This window comes from Cucurbita pepo, chromosome 8 (genome assembly GCF_057944985.1).
Source record: "Cucurbita pepo subsp. pepo isolate OVF chromosome 8, ASM5794498v1, whole genome shotgun sequence".
Taxonomy (NCBI): domain Eukaryota; kingdom Viridiplantae; phylum Streptophyta; class Magnoliopsida; order Cucurbitales; family Cucurbitaceae; genus Cucurbita; species Cucurbita pepo.
The window spans coordinates 11,413,541-11,433,370 of record NC_141805.1 but is presented as its reverse complement, the minus strand read 5'-3'; the positions used below and the strand labels follow the sequence as shown (position 1 = coordinate 11,433,370).

The 19,830-nt window shown below is 33.8% G+C and overlaps 3 protein-coding genes across 6 annotated transcripts; 2 read left to right on the top strand and 1 right to left on the bottom strand.

Moving 5' to 3' along the window:
• Positions 1-157: 157 nt before the first annotated feature.
• Positions 158-4,824, bottom strand: LOC111800393 (type I inositol polyphosphate 5-phosphatase 8). 2 transcript variants are annotated; one of them, XM_023684063.2, is made up of 11 exons: positions 4,682-4,824; positions 3,987-4,098; positions 3,812-3,896; positions 3,326-3,385; positions 3,069-3,126; positions 2,596-2,700; positions 1,711-2,068; positions 1,428-1,630; positions 1,232-1,340; positions 965-1,122; positions 158-885 (listed from the first exon to the last, which is right to left on the bottom strand). In XM_023684063.2, exons 1-11 carry the CDS (start codon positions 4,822-4,824, stop codon positions 612-614), a joined length of 1,665 nt encoding a protein of 554 aa, XP_023539831.2. In that variant the 3' UTR covers positions 158-611. The 2 variants fall into 2 exon arrangements, with proteins under 2 accessions (XP_023539831.2, XP_086982556.1); XM_087126430.1 differs by lacking the exon at positions 4,682-4,824 and adding an exon at positions 4,254-4,353.
• Positions 4,825-10,531: 5,707 nt separating this feature from the next.
• On the top strand, positions 10,532-14,730 carry LOC111800394 (serine/threonine-protein kinase AFC1). Its single transcript, XM_023684065.2, is given in 14 exon segments — positions 10,532-10,868; positions 11,153-11,324; positions 11,625-11,651; positions 11,805-11,958; positions 12,042-12,090; positions 12,212-12,326; positions 12,511-12,602; positions 12,713-12,869; positions 12,955-13,019; positions 13,416-13,513; positions 13,614-13,719; positions 13,835-13,974; positions 14,319-14,333; positions 14,335-14,730. Coding segments are annotated over 14 exon segments (1,329 nt in total). The 5' UTR covers positions 10,532-10,760; the 3' UTR covers positions 14,366-14,730.
• A 390-nt stretch (positions 14,731-15,120) lies between these two features.
• On the top strand, positions 15,121-19,171 carry LOC111800395 (protein SLOW GREEN 1, chloroplastic). Of its 3 annotated transcripts, none has more exons than XM_023684071.2 (3): positions 15,121-16,559; positions 18,069-18,128; positions 18,997-19,171. In XM_023684071.2, exon 1 carries the CDS (start codon positions 15,382-15,384, stop codon positions 16,447-16,449), a length of 1,068 nt encoding a protein of 355 aa, XP_023539839.1. In that variant the 5' UTR covers positions 15,121-15,381; the 3' UTR covers positions 16,450-16,559; positions 18,069-18,128; positions 18,997-19,171. The 3 variants fall into 3 exon arrangements, with proteins under 3 accessions (XP_023539839.1, XP_023539838.1, XP_023539835.1); XM_023684070.2 differs by having other exon boundaries at positions 16,823-18,128; XM_023684067.2 differs by having other exon boundaries at positions 15,121-18,128.
• The last annotated feature ends 659 nt before the right edge of the window (positions 19,172-19,830 follow it).

The window sequence follows — 19,830 nt, the reverse complement described above, 5'->3', positions numbered from 1 at the left end:
TCCATAGCTTATCTTCTTTAATTAGTTCTGAAAGTTGCAAGCTGAGTCTACTCCTCTACCCATTTTTCAGAATCAATTCTTTTTCTGTGATAGGAAATTACACATTTATGGACGATGACCTGAACATTCAGTTAGTTAGAAATTGAACATACCCGTATGAAGAAATAAGAACACTATAAAATATAAACATGTAAGAGTGAATTAGTGATGCAGTCACAATATCCTTTCCATTTCCTATCTTTTCTTGCTTGATTATAGACTCTACCGTCCACCTTCAACCCATATTAACATTGAAATCCAACAGTCCTATATCTACAAACATCTCGAAAAACTGTGTAAAAAATTTGAGCTTGACGCCCACATCTTGCTTGATTTGATTCCTTTTCCTTCAACAAAATAAAAGAATCACCAGACCGAAATGTATGGTATGCGCTTCACGCTCAAGCACTTGAGCTTCCACCACCTACTGTTTGCTTAATCGATGGGAAACAGCCAGGCAGCTTGAGCTTGCAGCTTCAATTCTCAGCTGTTGAAAACCATGAAATCATATATACATTGGATACATTCCTAAAGTGGAGTCATGAGAGTACTAGTTACAGTTATTGAAAGGTTTAGGGAGGGTTTTGGGAGGCATCAATGGTCTCTGAACTGAGAAAGAGCTCTTCAGCTTGGACTTTGGCTGCACATAAAGATGACAAAGCAGCTTCGAATGACGGTTTCGTTGCAGCAGTGATGGTTGAGTTGGTATTTGAGAGATTCTCGTTTGCTAAGTCGACTTGGACTGAAAAGAGGGAGTAAACAGGTCTGTGATCTGAGAATCTGCACTCCCCTCTTGTATACCACATCTGCTTCATTCCTACCCCTCTCCACAAGATTCGATCACACCTACCAAATTTCAATAGAAAGAATCTGATCAGAAACATAAGTTTTATTTTTGCAGATCTTGCAGCATTGCCAAACTTACCAAGCTGGAGTTCGCCGTTTCTCTCTGGATGGCTTCGAGTTGGACGACAATGCAACATAATGGTCAGAATTGGTAATATATTTGTAAGTTGGAGCAAACTGTATTCGTCCTTCTTCCCACCCTTCAAACACTCGACCAGCCTTTTGCTCTAACTTTAGCTGCCAATAGATTGAATAGACCAAAACCGATTTGAACGAGATTTTAAGGTTTCGTTCTAGGAGACGAACAAACTCTAGTTGATTTGAAGTTTTTGTTCATTGAACTCACCTGATCTTTCTCTAGAAGTGCCTGCCAATCCTTCTTCCTAAGAAGCTCGTATGTTTCCCCACAGCCAGTCGTAAGGCGATAATTCAGATCCCCGAGCCAGATGACCTTGCTGCATATAATTTTATGTTAGGATCACAACCTTCACAAATGGTTTGATTCGGTCGGGTAATTAATAAGAAAGGAAAATGGGATTTACTCATGATCCAATATGGTCTCAGGAGGGGGTAACTGTGCTCCAGTAGTAGCTCTACAAGAATGTGAAAACCTAGTTTTCTTCAAAATTTCACTCACATCTGAGTTTCTTTTTACTTCATCACCTTCCTTCTCCCCTGAAGTCAAATGTGTGCAGACAAAGCAAAAGGTTGTTTGGTGCAGTGTTATACTGATTGACACAGATCCCTGTTAATACACCACAAAACGTCATTCGGGTTTGACTCGAATTCAATGACTCTAGTATCTTTAATACAATAGTGGCTCACCTTGTTGCCAAGGAACCCCATGACACCTCTCCCGACATTGGAGACCTTCAGATTCGAGACGTGTTTGCAAAGATCTGCTCGAATCCATACACACAAGAATATCCCTACCATCTGCTTGCTTGCTACTAGGCAATATCGTTGTTGCATCGAGTTACCCGACAAGCACACCCCAGTTTTGTCACTGCCATTGTTGTCTTCTAAAGCGAGAAAGTCTGAGAAACTTTGCCTCGGCGTCTGTACTGCTTGGCGCTGGTTGGTGTTCAGGGCTTCCTGGATAAGGGCTAGCCATTGGGCAGCAGGGCCACTGTCCTCCGCCCCAAGCACATTGCCTGCATTTAGAGGGACGATTTCTTGGAACCTATTAAGAAAAATAATACAAGTAATCGATTAAGAGGTACCCTTTAACATATATATTAATAAATTTAATTAAATTACTGATGATCAATGCATCAATTACTGATGTCCCTAGGGATGTTTCTACACTCTTATAAAAAATATATTTTATTTTTTTCTCCAACTGATATTAGATTTCACAATCCACCTTCTTGGGGGATCAGCGTCCTCGCTGGCACAATACACGGTGTCTGACTCTGATACAATTTATAACAGCTCAAGTTCATTACTAGCAGATATGGTTTATTTTTGCCTATTACGTATCACATTCAGTTTCCTCTCTAACCAATATAGGATCTCAAACATCTACTTTTTTCTTTAAACTTTTTAAATGTTCGAATTTCCACTCCACAATCTATACATACTCTTGACCGGTAGATAAATAGTATATGTATTTGGTTGCATACAAATATGCTAGAATCTTCTTACATGGATGGAGAAAAGTTAGAAAATATTTTACAAAAACAAGCAAGAGAGAGAAAGAGAGAGTACCCAAGAACATAAATATCAATTGGGGTTGGAGAGTTGAGCCAATCCCTCATGTCCAAACCTTCCTTTGGTGGCTTTCCTCCCACATTCCATGTCCCTACCAGCATCCTGATTCCCCCAATCAAATAATATTATTATATATCATTTTATTTTACAAAAAAAATAATTAATATTATCCCATATATATTAAAATCATATTTTTTTATTTTAATCGTTATATTTTCAAATAACTATAAACTCTTTATACTTACGATTGAATTAGTATCCATTTGAAGCTAATTATTATCGATTTTTTTTAATAATGATAATAATAATTTTTTTATTCCATAATGGGATCAAATTATAGAATGAATGGTAAGAAGGAATAATTTAGTTCTAGAAAATTCATAATAATCTAATCTTATAAACTAATTTTAAGTATTATTTGAAAATATATTGCCAAAATATTAATTTAATTCAAAAATGAAAATAATTACCTCAAGTTCAGCGTTTGATCTCCAAGTCCCCTTGTCTTCTCCATTGTCCACCTTTCAACTAGAAATTCCCACATCCAATCATAAACGGACACGTGGAATGCAAAAAATAAATAAAGAATAGTAATTCTAGTAGCCTATACTCTGCAGATGTCAGAACTATACTAAATCTTACACCCGCATCATCAACCGTACACGTGGCATAGATCAGAAGTGTAGAAAATTATTACTGTCATAGCACGGTGATTTTCTTAAATTACCTCCCATATCCTCCGGCGCGACGGCGCACCTGTCTTGATCGGGGCAGCTCTTCTTCCTCCCTGTTAAATGAAACATCCAATGAGAAATCTAATTAGTAATTATACAATTTTAAAAAATCAATTTTAATTTAATGAAATACGCATTCTTATTTATTTTTAGAAGTGAAAAAATAAAATCGAGCGGAAATAATTATTGTCTTACTCCACAGACACTCGACCTCGTGACAAAATTAGTTTTAGCAAAAAATAATATAAGAATTTCCGTAAATGTAAAAAAAAAATTAATCTTTTGAAAAAAGTTAAAACTCCAAACTTATAGGAGAGGGAAAGTTCGTCCCATCAAAAATATTAGAATTAAAAAATAATTTTTTTAGTTTAATAACATCTGAAGGTGTCTAAATTCAAGCTTAATAATAAATTAATTTGTTAATATAAATAATACTTTAGAATCAATTTTAACTGCGATTAAAAAATTTTAAAATTTACCTCGAGTGACGAAATCGGACGGGAAAGGAACCTTGTCGGCCGGAAAATTCAGCCACTTCCTTGCAACAACTCTCGGCCACGATGACTGCGGCGGAGAAACAAGTCGACAAAACAACGTAAGCAAGACCCGAAAAACGACATGTCGGAAATCAAATCTCACACGACAAATTCTTACCTTAAAGATTTTCCCTCGTTTGATTCCCATTGGCTCCGCCGCCGACAACCGCCGAGAAACGAACCCACAGCTTTTCTTTTGTATTTTTAAAAATCCGGCCAAAAGTCTGCGACTGAAACGGCGGAGGAGGACAGACAATGATGGCCAAAACATCCAAATCATAACCTTTTCATTTTTTTAATACTAAACTAAGTAATTAATTAAAAAAAAAGGCGTAATTAAGTGGTTGATTAATAATCTAATACCAAGAGGGGGTTCGAAACTGACCTTAACTATTGTTTTAAATTCTTTTAATTAAGCGTTTTCAACGGCTAATATAAAAGACCCAGTTGCACCAAAAATCCAGACAGCCAGCCAGCCAGCCAGCCTGCCTCCGGCGAAGAACCAAAAACAGAGCAAATTAAACAACAAAATGAGTGAATTTTCAGCAACCCTTTTCAGATCTTATGAACATGATCAAATCCCAGTTCCCAAAAAGTTAAATTTTCTCATAATTTCAGCTCGGGTTTCTTAGAAAACAGGTTAGAAATCACGAATCTACACAATATATCATATCATCCACTTTAAGCGTAAGCTCTCGTGATTTTGCATACTAATAAAGATGTATATTTTACTTATAAACTCACGATCATTTTCTTAATTAGTCGATCGTCGAAGGAAAATAGAGGTAAAATTAGGAGAATTGGAGGACTTACAGGGTAAATTCAAGAAGCCATGGTTGTTGAGATGGAGGAGACGGCGGAGGAGACGGCGGAGGAGGAGGAGGGAAGGCGGCGGTTTTGGGGTTATTGTAGTGAAGAGTAGAGAGAATGGGAAGGGGAAAGGGAATTACTGCCATCTCTTTTCGTTTGGCTTCATTTTATACAAGACAGAAAAATACTGTATTTTTATTAAAATTGCCATTATTATTTTTTAATTATTTTTAAAATTTTAAGCTAATATTAGTATGGTACAATTTAAAAAATATTAAAGGCACTTTTATCATTATAAACATGTTTTTAAATAATTTAAATAATTATAATATTTTCATTTACTTTCTAGCCAAGATTTTTAAAATATAACTATAAATTTTAGATTTTGAAATAATTAATTTATAAAATAAGAAATATTTAGGTTTAATTTATTTAATATGGTTATTTTATTAAGGTTAAAAATTAATGTATTTTTTTAGTAATAAAAATTTAAAATTTGTGACAATATAATTTTTTTATTAAATGTATAATTCTTAAAATTTTAATTATTTATTTAAAAACAATTCACATACATTTGAATTAAAAATACATAATTATTTTTTTGAATAATGGTTTTGCATCCCTCAATGATAGTTAATATTTCCCTTTATATTTATTAAATAAAAAAACATTTCCATTTATAATAAAATAATTTAAAATTAAGAGAAATTGATGGCTTTAAATCAAAGAAGTACCATATGCTTTATAATTATGATTTTATCACTTTCCCATCTTTATTCATAACCCAAAAATGTACTTGCTAAACTATGCCTTATTTAATTTGTCACACACTCATTATTCGTATTAATTTATATTATAATAAACTAAGATTATATTAAAAATGTATATATATATTCCACTTGAAAGGACGAACGACAACTCAATTGATAAAGTTTGATTAGCGTATAAAAATTTCCAATTTAATTATCGGTGTTTAAAAAAATTAAAGATGTTACACTAAGTTTATTAAATTTTTAAAGTTAAATACAGATTTCAAACCACGGGTAAACGTTGAGAGTAATTATGACTCTGTTAAGGTGGTCAAATGTTTTGTCGTCTAATTAGTGAATCACATGAACGGATTAACGAGATTTTCACTTTCCCTGTTTCAGCGCTTTCGTTCTTCACTAAACTTGTGGGTAATTTTGTTTAGAAGGTTCGGGATCAAGTTTGGTGGGAAATGGTGGACTGTAAACTGTAACTCTCGAATTCGAGTTGAACCCGAAAACTCGATACCCAGAAACGAAAAGCTTATAACTCTCGATTGAAGGTTCGTTATACCTTACTTCTTGCTTCAAATGGTTGCCAATCGTTCATACTTTATAGAGATAGGCTTTAGTATGTACACGAGCGTTCTGGCCATGCTCCCACCCATGCATCATTCTCATTAACACTTAACAGACAGTGAAAAGTTCAAATATCTGTCCGATACATTTTAAAATATAATTTATTCTTTAATTATTATTAATATTATGGACCATTTTATTTAGTCACATAAAAAAACGAAGATATTTAAAATGGTTTATATAGTGAATAGATAATATCCCAAGATATTTTAAGTGGATGAGGAACTTTCTACCAAATAAAATAAAATAAAATAAAATAAAATAAAATAAAAAATCCATCATAAACTATGATTTTTCAATATTTTTAGTTATTTGCCAAAAAAAATAAAAAATTGCTTCAAAGAAGGGAATATTCCCAAAATTTCATAAGAAGCCTCCAAAATAGCAATCTCCAGATTCGTGGCAACAAAATTGCGGTAACACGAATCGAGCGATGTTATCATTAAATAATTATGTTTGGATGGTTATGTAGTTTTGGATTTAGTTATAGTCGGGTTTCTTTCGGCTAACGTTGGATTTGAATCGTGTTTTTAGTACGTTAGTGGTTTATATAACAATCCGGACCCCATTGTATTGAACCTTCGCCGTCAGCTGATAGCTCCAGCCTTGACAAATTGACAACTTTCTATTTGGTTATTTCTCACTAACTAGGATGTTCGAGACACGCTAACACAGTTAACTTTATTTAGATATGATTAGACCTAACCTACGATGATGCATTAATATCATAAAATTAACTAGCTTACATTAATAGAGATTAAAATAATAATTATTTATTTCTTTTTTTAATAATAATTTTATATATTCAAAATTATTCTCATTTAAATAGTACTTTTTATTTACTCAGACGTCACAAATATAAATAACAAAATAATAATAGTAAAGTCGGGAATATAAATTTTATTTCACAAAATTTAAATATTAAATCGTATAAAATTTGTAATTTTTTTTGTGTGGCTAAATTAATAAAAAAAATACTTTATTATTATTATTTTTTTAAGGTAAAAGATATTAATATTAATTTTAAAATTTAATTAGTGTTTTTGAAACATAAGAGTAATCGTATTTTATTAATGTTTAAAAAAAATTAAAATGTATTAATAAATTTTTTTAAAATTTAATAGTATTTTTGAAACACTGATAAAAAGTTAAAATTAAGGATTTTTTTTTTTTTTTTTTGAAGTTAAAAAGATATTATTAAAACTTTTAAAATTTTAAATATTTTTTTAGATAAAATTTAAAATTTATGAATATTTTTTTATATTTTTTTATAAAACAATTATAAATGAAAAAATTAATATTTTCACGCCGAATATTGGCGTTTACACGTGGCCATTTGACTGCCTTTATAGTCAAAGATTTTGGGGAGAAACACGCAAAGATAATTATAAAAATGAATTAAATATATATTTAAATAATTTCACCGTGTGTGCGCTACACCCGATCACGTTTTCCAGTAAATTAAATACAAAAACCTGGAAATTAATTTAAAAAAATATTTATTAGTTGAAGGTTCATTGTTTTTGTTTGGATTGGCCATATTTTGTACGACAGACCAATATCAGAGCGACAAGTGTCCCACTGGGAAGGGAAATTCCACGTGGACGGTTGTACGAGCTCTTGCAGATTCTGAAGATCTCGGTTGGGATTAGCCTAAGGCAACTAAGTTGGGTAACCTTTCAACTAAAATCTCATTAAATGAAATTTATATGAAATACTTTAAAACTTGATCGATCGAATTTGATTTGAATTTCCTTATCTTGATAGGTCTAGGTCTAGCACCCGAGAACGAGGTAAAAAAGAAAGAAAATTAGAAAAGACAGAGTAAGCGGGAAAGGAATTACCGATCTTCAACCTTTGAACCGTGCTTCTCCTGTCGACACATACTGAATCAATTTGTTTTGTTCCATTTTGAAGCATGACCCACATTAGTGTTGCTGCAACGACCAACAACGGCAACAAGTGATGTAGCAGTCCAAACCCACTACTACCAGATATTGTCTATTTTGACCTGTTACGTATCGTCGTTAGCCTCACGGTTTTAAAACGCGTCTAATAATGAGAGGAAGAAATATTTTATACTGATCTCCATCCGATGTGGGATCTCACGATTCACCCTCTTTGGAGGCCCAACATCCTCACCCGATGTCTGATTCTGATACCATTTATAATAATCAACTAGCTCTAATACTATTTGTAACAACCCAAGCCCACTACTAATAGATATTGTCTGCTTTGGCACGTTACGTATTGTCGTCAACCTCACGATTTTAAAACGTGTAGAATAAGGAGAGGAAGGAATGTTTTATTTCTCTCTCCAACCGATATGGGATCTCACAATACCGTGAAACTAACGCGGTACACAATGACCCAAAACAGACAATATCTAGCGATTGACTTGGGTTGTTACAAGTGATGTCACCGAAAAATTATAATAATTAAACCATATTATAAAAATTAAAATAAAGTCGAAACTTGATGTAATCACGTGGGGTGATTAATAGAACTTCACGTTAATTTTCTCACTAGTATATACTATGGAATATATATATATATATATATAGATGTAATTATTATTTCATTAAGGGAGTCATCCCATCATGACCCTTTTTTGCTTTTTATTATTTCAAAAAGACGATAAAGATGTTCATAGAACCGAGAAGAGATAGGAAAGTCTTTCCTATCCTCGTCCCTGTAAAAAAAAAATTACTTACGGGAATCAAGTTATCCCCGAAGAGTTTTTCCCCGTCATATTAAAAAATTATACATATATAAAGTGAGGTGGGGTGAGACGGGGATATAATTTCCATCCTCGACCTCATTTAACTAACGGGAAAAAATCTCTCCAGACCCTGTTTTCCATTTCCCGACCCCATTTTACTAACGGGGAGAAATTGTTCTAATTTCGATTATTTTACTCAATTTAGAGCTCGAATCTTGCGTGCTAAATGAACATATCTAATGATTATGTGTTAGTATCTGTTGACTTTATTCTGGAACGTAATTATTAAATAATATTAAATAATTTAAAGGGAAAGTTAAAGTTGAATTAATCATTGCTCCATGATGGAACGATATAAGGATAAATTAATCATTTAAAATTTGGAAGATTAGTGGTTGGGGAAGAAGGACTAATGATTTAAAATGTGTTATCATGACTTCATATCACTACCCTTATCTTTATTTTATTACAATAATAATTTATTTTTAAAACTTTTGAAAATAAAAAAGTATTATTAAAATACAATTTTAACGTTTTTTCACATAAAAAAAAATCAATAATATAAATAAAACAAAAACCATAAATTAAAAGTTTTTTTTTTTTTTTTTAATAATTTAATACAATTTTTTTACATGTGAATCTGAGAGATTTTCAACAAAAGAAACGCTAACCTCGAAATGGGCAGAGTTTCAAAATTTTGGGAGCTTAGGGAGATGAACTTGTCGTTAATCACGTTGCAATTAACATTAATTAATCATTTTCAAGTCGATTTTAAATCCTTGACTATGTGTTTTTGTTTCTTTCTTTGGATTTTTGTAATGTCTTTTCCAAGACAACGACATTCAATTGGCTTAATCTTTCTTGTTTAACAACTTCAACTACCAACATTAATTTAATTCATAAATTTAAGTTTGAAATTAAATTGTCTTTCTTCGCCAAAAGTTTATACATAGGTTAGAGTCTGTCAATCTGGAAATAGGATATTTTTTTAAGGAGCTTACACAAATTAGGTTGAGTTGAGAAAATCTTTTAGATCAATTTGAAATTTCAGATTGATTGAGTTGGTGAACACAACCATCTAAATAGAGTTCATAACCCAACCCAACTCTCTATTTTCAGGTTCTACAAAACTCAAAATATCAAATATTCACAAGTGATGACACGTCACTAACATCAGCTACGAAAGGTAAAATATTCTTAATTTTTCTTATAATCTTAAATGTATGGTAGAATTGTAACTCTATTATAAGTTGACCTGACTCGAATTTTTTGTTTTTAAAAAAATTTAAGTTCAATCCAACCCAACTTTTATGGTTTCAGTTGGGTAGTACAAATTAGTTGGATTCTCGAATCATATGAACACTCTTGTATTTTTTCATAAATATAAAGATATATATATATATATATCGGTTTTATATTAAAATATTTTTTTATTTTTAAAACTTAATTAAGAATTTAAATATAAAAAATATATTTCGATTAGTTAATATATATTTCTTAATTGAAAAAGAATATAGAAATTTAGAAATATCGAAGGGTAATTTAGTCTTTTTACTTATAATGGGCTGTAGGCCCACATTTTGGATAAAAAATATCAGTGGGCTTTCCTTTTTCGTGAGCGCCACCAGAAAGGGCACCCATTTTCATGTTCCCGCCTCCGTGAAAACTAAACTTTTTCGAAGAGGATGGGCCCACTTGTTCCTAACCATAGTTAGGGAAATAAACCGCTATTGCTGGTTAAGTTAGGATGCTCATCAATCTGGGTTAATCCCGAACTGGTCCGAACTTCTGTTCGAGATCTGTTCCACGATTAGGGTTACGAAGGTTGAATTTTCGTCATCTTCTATACTTCATTCCCTCAGATTTGCTTCGAATTGATCTTCGGATTTCAGGTTTGTGTTGTTGTGATCTACGATTTCTCTTGGAATTCTCTGTTACGAGAGAAGAAGAGAAAATTGGGGAAAAACCAGGCAAAATGGAAACGCAAAGGATGATTGAATTTCCGCACAAAAATATGGATAAACGCCCGAAGAAGAGGCAGAGATTAGCTTGGGATATGCCTCCTCCTGTTCCTCCTCCGAAGGTACTGGTTGTTACTCTTTCGTGCATGTTGGGATTTATGAGTTTTATTTTGTATTTTTAAATCTAATTCTTCGTTTTGAGGACCTGGTTATCGTTATAATTCATTTACCATGTTATACAATAACTTGTGCTTGTGGAATGGAGATTGAAAATTTCAAATCGTGGAAATTGAATCGGCTCTTTATGGCTTTTCAACGTATGATGAGATCTAGGGACCAAAGCGTTTGTACTTCGATGATTCTGCACTTATGTTTAACTTTGAGTTTTGACTTGTTATGAATTCAGGTTGTTCCACCACCATACTGCGGGCAGGAATTTGGGAACGGGCAATTTTCCAATTATGGATATCCGACTATGTATTGCAGGGGGGCACCGCGCCTTGGATCTCCTCCATGGAGGCCTGATGACAAAGATGGACACTATGTATTCTCCATTGGAGAATGTTTAACTCCTCGTTGTAAGTATCTCCCAGTTCTCTTACTGTAGCATATGAACTTGTTTTTCGTTTTCTCATGATATGGTCATTGTCATCCCTTGGTGCATTTTTGACACTTTGTGAGAGGGATCAGATTAATTGTAAATTTTTTGGAATTTGTTTCTAATTTGGAAGTTATCTGATTAACTGTTGCATCTTGGACGTAGTAATAGATGGTAGAAACGTTGATTCTTTATTTCCCACCGCGTATTTCTTGATACTTGTGCCTATTATTGTTATACCTCTGGCATTAGCTGATATCCCTGTTTATGCCTTCTGCAGACAGAATTCTGAGCAAAATGGGTGAAGGTTAGTATAGCAGCTTCAGGAACCTAGTTTTATCTTCTTCTCTATGTATCTATATTCATCTCTGTTGCTCTCTCTTGGTGTATTTTATGGGTTTATTTGTTTATTTGTCTTTTCTCTTTACAAAATTCAATAAAATTTTCCCCATCTCTATAGGAACATTTGGACAAGTCTTAGAATGCTTGGATAGTGAGAAAAAAGAGGTTGTGGCTATTAAAATTGTTCGTTCTATAAGCAAATATCGGGAAGCTGCCATGATTGAAATTGATGTCCTACAAAGGCTGGCCAGGCATGATATTGGAGGCACTCGGTAAGATTTGTTCAATCTTACTTCACTCTTTTGTTGGAGAAGTTCAAAGTAAATACTAGTATAAGTGGTTTCATTCCTTGCAGTTGTGTGCAAATTCGGAATTGGTTTGACTATCGTAATCATATATGTATTGTAAGTATTTGTTAATATCTCCTGATTTGATTAATTTGGAGGGGCAATACTAGTTTCTCCATGCCTGAATATTGTGTGAGTTAAAAGGAAACTTGCAGATGAATTTAAATGGTTTCGGCAGGTATTTGAGAAGCTTGGACCAAGCTTATACGATTTTCTTCGCAAAAACAGCTACCGTTCATTTCCCATTGATCTTGTTCGGGAGTTTGCCAGACAACTTCTGGAGTCTGTAGCATGTGTGTGAATAATTCTTGCAATTTTTGTTATTTACTTGATGCTTGAATAAATGCAACATGGATCCTAGAATATCTTATTGAAATATATGATGCCTACTGAAATTCAAGTTTGTTTGCTGGTGCATGAAATATTAGACATATAACAGATATCTGTCTTATTAACCTTTTCAATGATTATATGTAGTTATGCACGAGCTACGGCTGATTCACACTGATTTGAAGCCAGAGAATATTCTTCTTGTTTCCTCAGAGTTCATTAGAGTGCCAGACCATAAGGTATACTGATTGCTTCCAACACCTTTGCGGTCATGTGTGGGAAGGGAACATTTTTGGATGTTTGATATATGTTGCTCTTTTTATAAACTAACCCCCTTCCTGCATTCTAGTTCTTATCACGTTCAGCAAAAGACGGGTCCTATTTCAAGAATCTTCCAAAGTCAGCTGCGATCAAGCTCATTGATTTTGGAAGTACCACTACTGAACATCAAGATCACAGCTATATTGTTTCCACACGTCATTATAGGGCACCTGAAGTTATCCTGGGTACATATTTCCAGTTGCAGTATCATTGTTTTACCAGTTGCTATGCCTCGCTCCCTTGAATTACACACTGTTGTATTGCCTGCAGGTCTAGGATGGAACTATCCTTGTGACCTATGGAGCGTGGGATGCATACTTGTTGAACTTTGTTCTGTAAGCACTATCATTTGGACTATAGGTTAAACCATTTATTGCTTTCATTAGATTTCTAGATTTCATTTTTCCTCGATCAAAATTGAACTTTGTTTAAAAATATTTGGAATTGGGAATTTCCTTTTTATTGCTCTTCTGTCTTGGCTGCTTTTTGGGGAAAGAATCCTTGTAAATATTGTAGATCACGGTGAGAGATTTTATACGACTTATTGCTCATTACAGCTTCATGGGGAGTTATGTTGGTAATTGGCCACTATGAAAATGTTGATTTAAAAAAAGTTTGGAAAATATGAATTTCCTTTTTTTGTTTTCTTATTAGTCGAGTTATTTTTACAACTAGCTATGTATTATCTTTTGACTTCTGCTTTAATAATTTATCTTTTGCTCGGTAAGCAGGGCGAGGCACTTTTTCAAACACACGAAAACTTGGAGCATCTTGCCATGATGGAGAAGGTTTTGGGCCCCTTACCTCAACATATGGTTCTGCGGGCTGAGTAAGGATTTTGTTCTCCTTTTATTTATTTATTTATTTATTTTCGGGTTTGAGTTAATGACAAAGCTCTAATTATTCGTAATTTGTCATAAATTTTGCAGTCGCCGTGCTGAGAAATACTTTAGGCGGGGCATGCAGCTTGATTGGCCCCAGAGTGTAACATCTCGTGAAAGCATGAGAGCAGTCTGGAAGTTACCTAGGCTTCCGGTAATTATTTCCACTTATTTTCACCTTCCACTTCTTTTATTTACTATTATCATTATTTTTTGAAGTTTCAAGCTTGTAATTCTGTAGTGTTTCTCCTTTGAAATGTTCCATGCAGAACCTTGTAATGCAGCATGTCGATCACTCTGCTGGTGATTTGATTGATCTCCTGCAAGGCCTCTTACGCTATGATCCCACCGAGAGGCTCATGGCAAGGGAAGCACTAAGACATCCTTTCTTCACGAGGGATCTAAGAAGGTGTGGTTACCCTTTGTAGTTCTCATTCGCATTTTAATCAAAGAGTGAGCTCTGCTATCGAGGGAGAAAGAAAAACTTAAAAATGTGATGAATTGTTTCACTAATAAGCTGCTGTTCATCATCTCCTCCTTTTTATTCTTTTGTATTTGTCAAATTCTTGTGTAGCTAAAACCCCTAAAGATGATTCTATCACATTCCTTTTTCTTTCCCCTGTTCCCTTGTCTATTTCATACAATCATCATCTGATCTGTTCCTTATTCCAGTTTGGTTTGTGAAGGTTTTTATGCAAATTTACCTAAGTAATGTACTAATATTCTTTTTGTATTGATATGCATACTGGCTAGTTCATTATTTCCAGGTGCTTGGGCAAGGTCTAACCGTTGGAATGTAGATAGCAAACCGAAAGCTGCCGTTGAATGAAAACTGGAGCTGTGAGCAGCCTTGCCGAAAAGGGCGTGCGTTAGAGAGAACTCGCGTTGCCCCGCCATTTTTGGTTACAGACAGAAATACTATAGGAAAGCCACAGAGGAAGATGGAGGTAACAGAAAATGATTGAGATTATATTGAACATTATATACAAAGTAAACAATCTTTTTGGAGATGGAAGTGGAAAACAAGTGAATTATATGTAGAAAGTGTTCGACCATCTCGTTTTAGGTTATCAAATGCCTTCATTCAATTGAACAACACAATGGCCACTCAATAAGTTTGAATAATGATCATTAGAAGTCATGGTGCATATGCAACTTGAGCTCATTACCGGATGATCTTTGATTAAGAGGTTCGAGATTTAAATCTTCATCTTCATATTCATTAAAATGTATTTTCGGAAATTAAAATAGATTTTCTGAAATGGGAAAAAGAAACCTAAGCTCCTTGAATATGTATATTTTTTATTCTTCTTTAAATTGGGGAGTTTTAATTTTTAAATATATGAAAGCCATTCATTTTTAAATTTTTATTTATTTATATATTTTAAATTTTAGAAGTTTTGAAATGTTCTTTATTATAAAAAAAAATAATAATTAAATTGAAATTCTCATTACAATTTGGTCTCTTTGATGGTTACATAAGGTTTTTGTAAAAACTGATATGAAATTTGATAATAAACATCAAAAGCAATTATTACATAAAATATAAGATTTTGGAATGGAAAATATTTTAAAATTTGGAAGTAAAATAAATTATTAAAGCTCAAAATAGAATTTTGTGAAGCTAAGTATATATTTTGAAAATAGCGCCAAAAATGATGGCGCATTTTGCCTTCTCAGTTAAACGACGTCGTAGAAGGTGTACATACGCAGATTTCTGTACACTCATCGTCGAAGTTCTTCGGTTTCTCCCTTGGTAACGTGATCAGGGTTTTGGATTTCCCCTGTAACATCCCGTTTCTCTTCTCCCGACGCCATGGATTCTCTTGGTAAGCTGCAGCACTGCCACCAGTCCCTTCACCTTCTCGTCAACGGTGTCCCCTGGATTTCAAAACCAATTTCTTATCTTAGCATCAGAACCCCACTGCCGGTACCGTCGTCGTCGTCGTCGTCGTACAAATCGTCATCTGTTAGAGCCTTGAAGCGATCACCGTCGCTATCGTTCGACTCGTTTTGTCAAGCTCCACGACGGCGTGGGCCTTCACTCCCCCAAATTCTAGACCCCATTTCCTCGTCGATCCTCAAAACCACCTGCGTCACTTTTGCCGCCGCCTTGTTTTTTATGCGGTTTTGCGGCAAACCTGCTATTGCAGCCCCAATTCCTCCGCCTACGGTGGAATCTGTGAAGGAATCAACGGATGGTGAAGAAGATAAAGAGAGGGCACTTGAAGAACAACTGGTACACAATCCCAATGATGTTGAAGCTCTTGGATTGCTCATGGAGGTAAGAGTTAAGGCTCGCAAGTTTCCTGAAGCGATTAAAATTTTAGACCGTTTAATTGAACTTGAGCCCGATGACTTAGAATGGCTAGTATTGAAGGCCAACGTTTATATTCATATTGGCGATTCTGAATTGGCGAGAAAGGAATTTGAAAGGATTTTATCGAAGGATCCTTTTCAGGCTGAGGCCTATCATGGGCTTGTAATGTTGACGGAGACATCAGATACTGATTCATTGAAGGCGATTCTGAATAGGGTTGAAAGGGCATTAGAACATTGCAAGAAACTTAAAGGGAAATCGGAGGAAAGGGACTTTAAGCTCTTGATAGCTCAGATTAAAGTCATGGAGGGTAGTTACTCCGAAGCACTGAAAGATTACCAGGAACTAGAGAGGGAGGAGCCGAGGGATTTTAGGCCATATTTGTGTCAGGGAATTCTTTATACTCTGCTTAAGAAGAATGATGAGGCTGAGAAACAATTTGAGATATTTCGAAGGCTTGTTCCGAAGAACCATCCCTATAAAGAATATTTTGATGAAAACACGTTTTCAACCAAGCATTTCGTACAACAAATTGAGAGGGATGCATCGACTTCAAATCACTGACTGTCTTTTTTCATATCTTCAGAGCTTTCTGGTTCTACAATGATGGTTTTGTTGCTTAGTTGCAATCTAGCTCCACTTTTTGTCATATTTGGTTGAAATTAAGGGATGAGGTAAATATGTTTTGTTATTCCCATGTTATGGATCCTATTTTTTTCATTGCTGGGGCTTGGTGCATTGAATTGCATGTGTCTAATCAAAGTACTCTTTGGTTGGTGAACTTCTATTGTTCATCATGGATTTTTGGACAAATTTTTTTAACTTTGAATCATGCCATTATGTGAATTACTTCCTACAATTTGTCCTAAACCTTTTGTAGCTTGTTGGCTTTGTGGGGAACTGAGATAAAAGTCTTGGGGTATTCCATATGTTGCAGGTTTGATCCTTTTCGGTAGAGAGAAGGAAACCAGAAGCAAAATTATTTCCTACAATTTGGCTGACAAAACCCCCCTGTTTTGGACTGAGTTAGAGCATTTTCTGGCTTGTTCAAAAGCAACATTTGGTTGCTTTCTTTCTTTCCCTCTCTCTTTCTCTCAAGGGAGAAACAGGAACTTTGAATTTTTCTCCTAAATCTTAAGTAGTGAACATTTGAATTTACTTTAGCACCCTATCTCCTTCTAATAGGGTGACTGGTGAAGATTGTACATTGCTTTTCTCCTTTCTCTTGAGTCTCTAGATCTTGTTTATAAAATGGTGAAGATGGTACAGTGTCGGAAGGTCAAGAAACTTGGTGACCTAATGACAAGGGAGCCAATGATCAAAGTCTCGGTGAACGGTGGCCCTAACTATAACGGTCTTAAGGTAGCGAAATTCCTTATCGGGTAAGTTCTGACCCGCATGCAAGGTATAACGATCTGGGCACTGTCTCAGAAAGGAGCTCAGTGAAATTGACATGTACTATTTGAACCTCGACAGAAAGACCATGTATGTGAAGATGTAGGCTACTTGCACCTAGACAGAAAGACCCTACGAAACTTGCACTGTTCCTTGAGATTGGCTTTGAATTATCTAACTTGATTATATGATTGAGACATATACTCTTTACCAAGGTATTAAAGATTTGAAAGAGATATTTGTATGTTTTTCTTCTTATATACTCTTTACCAAGGTATTAAAGATTTGAAAGAGATATTTATATGTTTTTCTTCTGGTTTATCTTTTTAGAGTGCGTTCTACCTCGCACATAGAATTTAGAACTCTTAAACTAGTCATGAATAATACCAGATTATTATTGTTGATTAAAGTAGTCTTGATTTGCGTCTATTATTATGCCTAACTTTATTAAATAGTGTCCTTCCATTTGAAAATTGAAGTGGAGCACCATGGCATGCTTTTTAAATGTTTTAGGTCACCCCTTGCTTTCAACTTTTGTGGCTGTATGTCTCTTCCATGCACGACATAGCCCGTAACACCTGGCCTTTTTAATGCTCTGCTTCATTTTCTCCCTTCAAAGGACTTTGCTTCTTTTTCATTTTACTTTTACATTCTGAAGTGAGATACAGTCTTAGGTAGATGTAGATTCTCATGATGTAATTGTGTCTGTATTTTTTGGGTTTAAAAATGAATTTGAGTTTCATTTCTCTGTCACGTCGCATTAATTCATCTGGGCCATGCAATTGCAGAGGGTAAAGAACAAGTGGAGGCTTGGAGACCAAGAACTCCCCACAAGATACGACACAAAGGTTGGTCTATACATCTTCTTGGTTTCATGTGCCTCTTGATTGCTTAATAAGGACATGTCCATCATGATCTTTTTACCTGTAACTATCATCATTTCAGGTACCATTTAGTTTTTAGTTTATAACCTTTAGAGTTTTGATTTCAGAAGATGAAGCGAATCTCTTGTTTCCATATTTACTTTTCTTACCCATCTTAAATCAAGTTTTAAATAACTCGTTTTCGAAAACTTATTTGGTTGAAGTTTGATTAAGAATTCAAACGTTTTATAAGATGAGAAATTATTAGAATCAAATAAACTTTTCATAAACAAAAAAAAAAACTAAATAAGTGAGATTACTTGTAGATTACATTTTATTTTATTTTATTATTGTTAACACTGAGAAATGATCTTTTGTTCTTTATTTTTTTGAACAAAAATCTTCAATGATTTAGTACAAAGTTCTCTTATAAAGTAGAATGGATGCAGTAAACGTTTTTTCTTTTAAAAAATTGAAGTGGGTCTTTCCACTTTTTTAACTTTTAGTTCATAATACATATCGTTACCTTTCTTGTTCGTAAATTATTTTGTTTTGTTTTATTGAAATACAAATTTTTACTAATCTAAGTTGGATTAACTAGTTTAAGTATATATTCTCGATCGAAAATGAGGAATGTTTGCTAATCTAAATTGTGGATTAACTAGTTAAAGTGCATATTTCTGGATTAAATAATGAAATGGTTGAATGAGTATGTATTTGATTATTGTATGATATGGTAAGATTTGTAGTGATAATGACCAATAAACTCAAGCTGTTGTTCTTATATGGTACTTCTTGTTTTCTTGCGCCCTGTTTCCCTCTGTTCTTGTCTGTTCTCTCTCTCTCTCTCTAGGAGCAGTGCATGAATTGGAAGGAAACAAAAGAAGCTTCAGTTGTCATATGTCCTATCACTCTGTCCATGTTTCATGCACCACTGCATGCTTACCCATCCTTTTTATTTCCCAATAAAATATTTGTACCAAGTACTTTCATGACATGCATTATACTATACTTTTTTTTCATTTTCATTTATATTCTCATTAATCATTTGAGTATTGGTATACCCAAAAAAAAGTCTACTATAATACTTTTATAATAGTTAGAGATGTCCATTTTACTCGTGAAATCAGGCTTCACAGGTAACGGAGAGGGGATTTCCCATTTAGATGGAGAACGAAGGAGGGAGTGGAGAACATTTTTTTCCCTATTAGATAAATGAGGTCGAGGACGGAAAATATTTTCCATTTTCATTCCCGTCCTCGCCTCAATCCTTGCAAAAATAAATGAGTAATTTCACAGGGATGGAGACCCGAACAGCTAATGATAGCTTTATTCATTCATTTATTTGGTTGGAGTGATTTAGGAGTGAAGGAAGGTTTTGAGAATTGACCATATATTTTGTTCAGATGTGAAAGTAAGTTAGACTTTTGGAAGTGGGTAGTTTTGGTATTTTGTAAAAAGTAAAAGGTAGATAAATTTTGATTAAATTATATTTATTATTAATTACATCGAAATAAACAACATAAAAATATTAAGATTTATAATTTAATAATTATTTTTTGTGGAAAATTATAATATTGGCAAGATTGGAAATATATATATATATAATTAGGATAATATGAGTTATTTTTTCAATTTTGTTAATTATTTTTTCTTATAGTATTGATTGAAGAAAAGAAAATAAAAA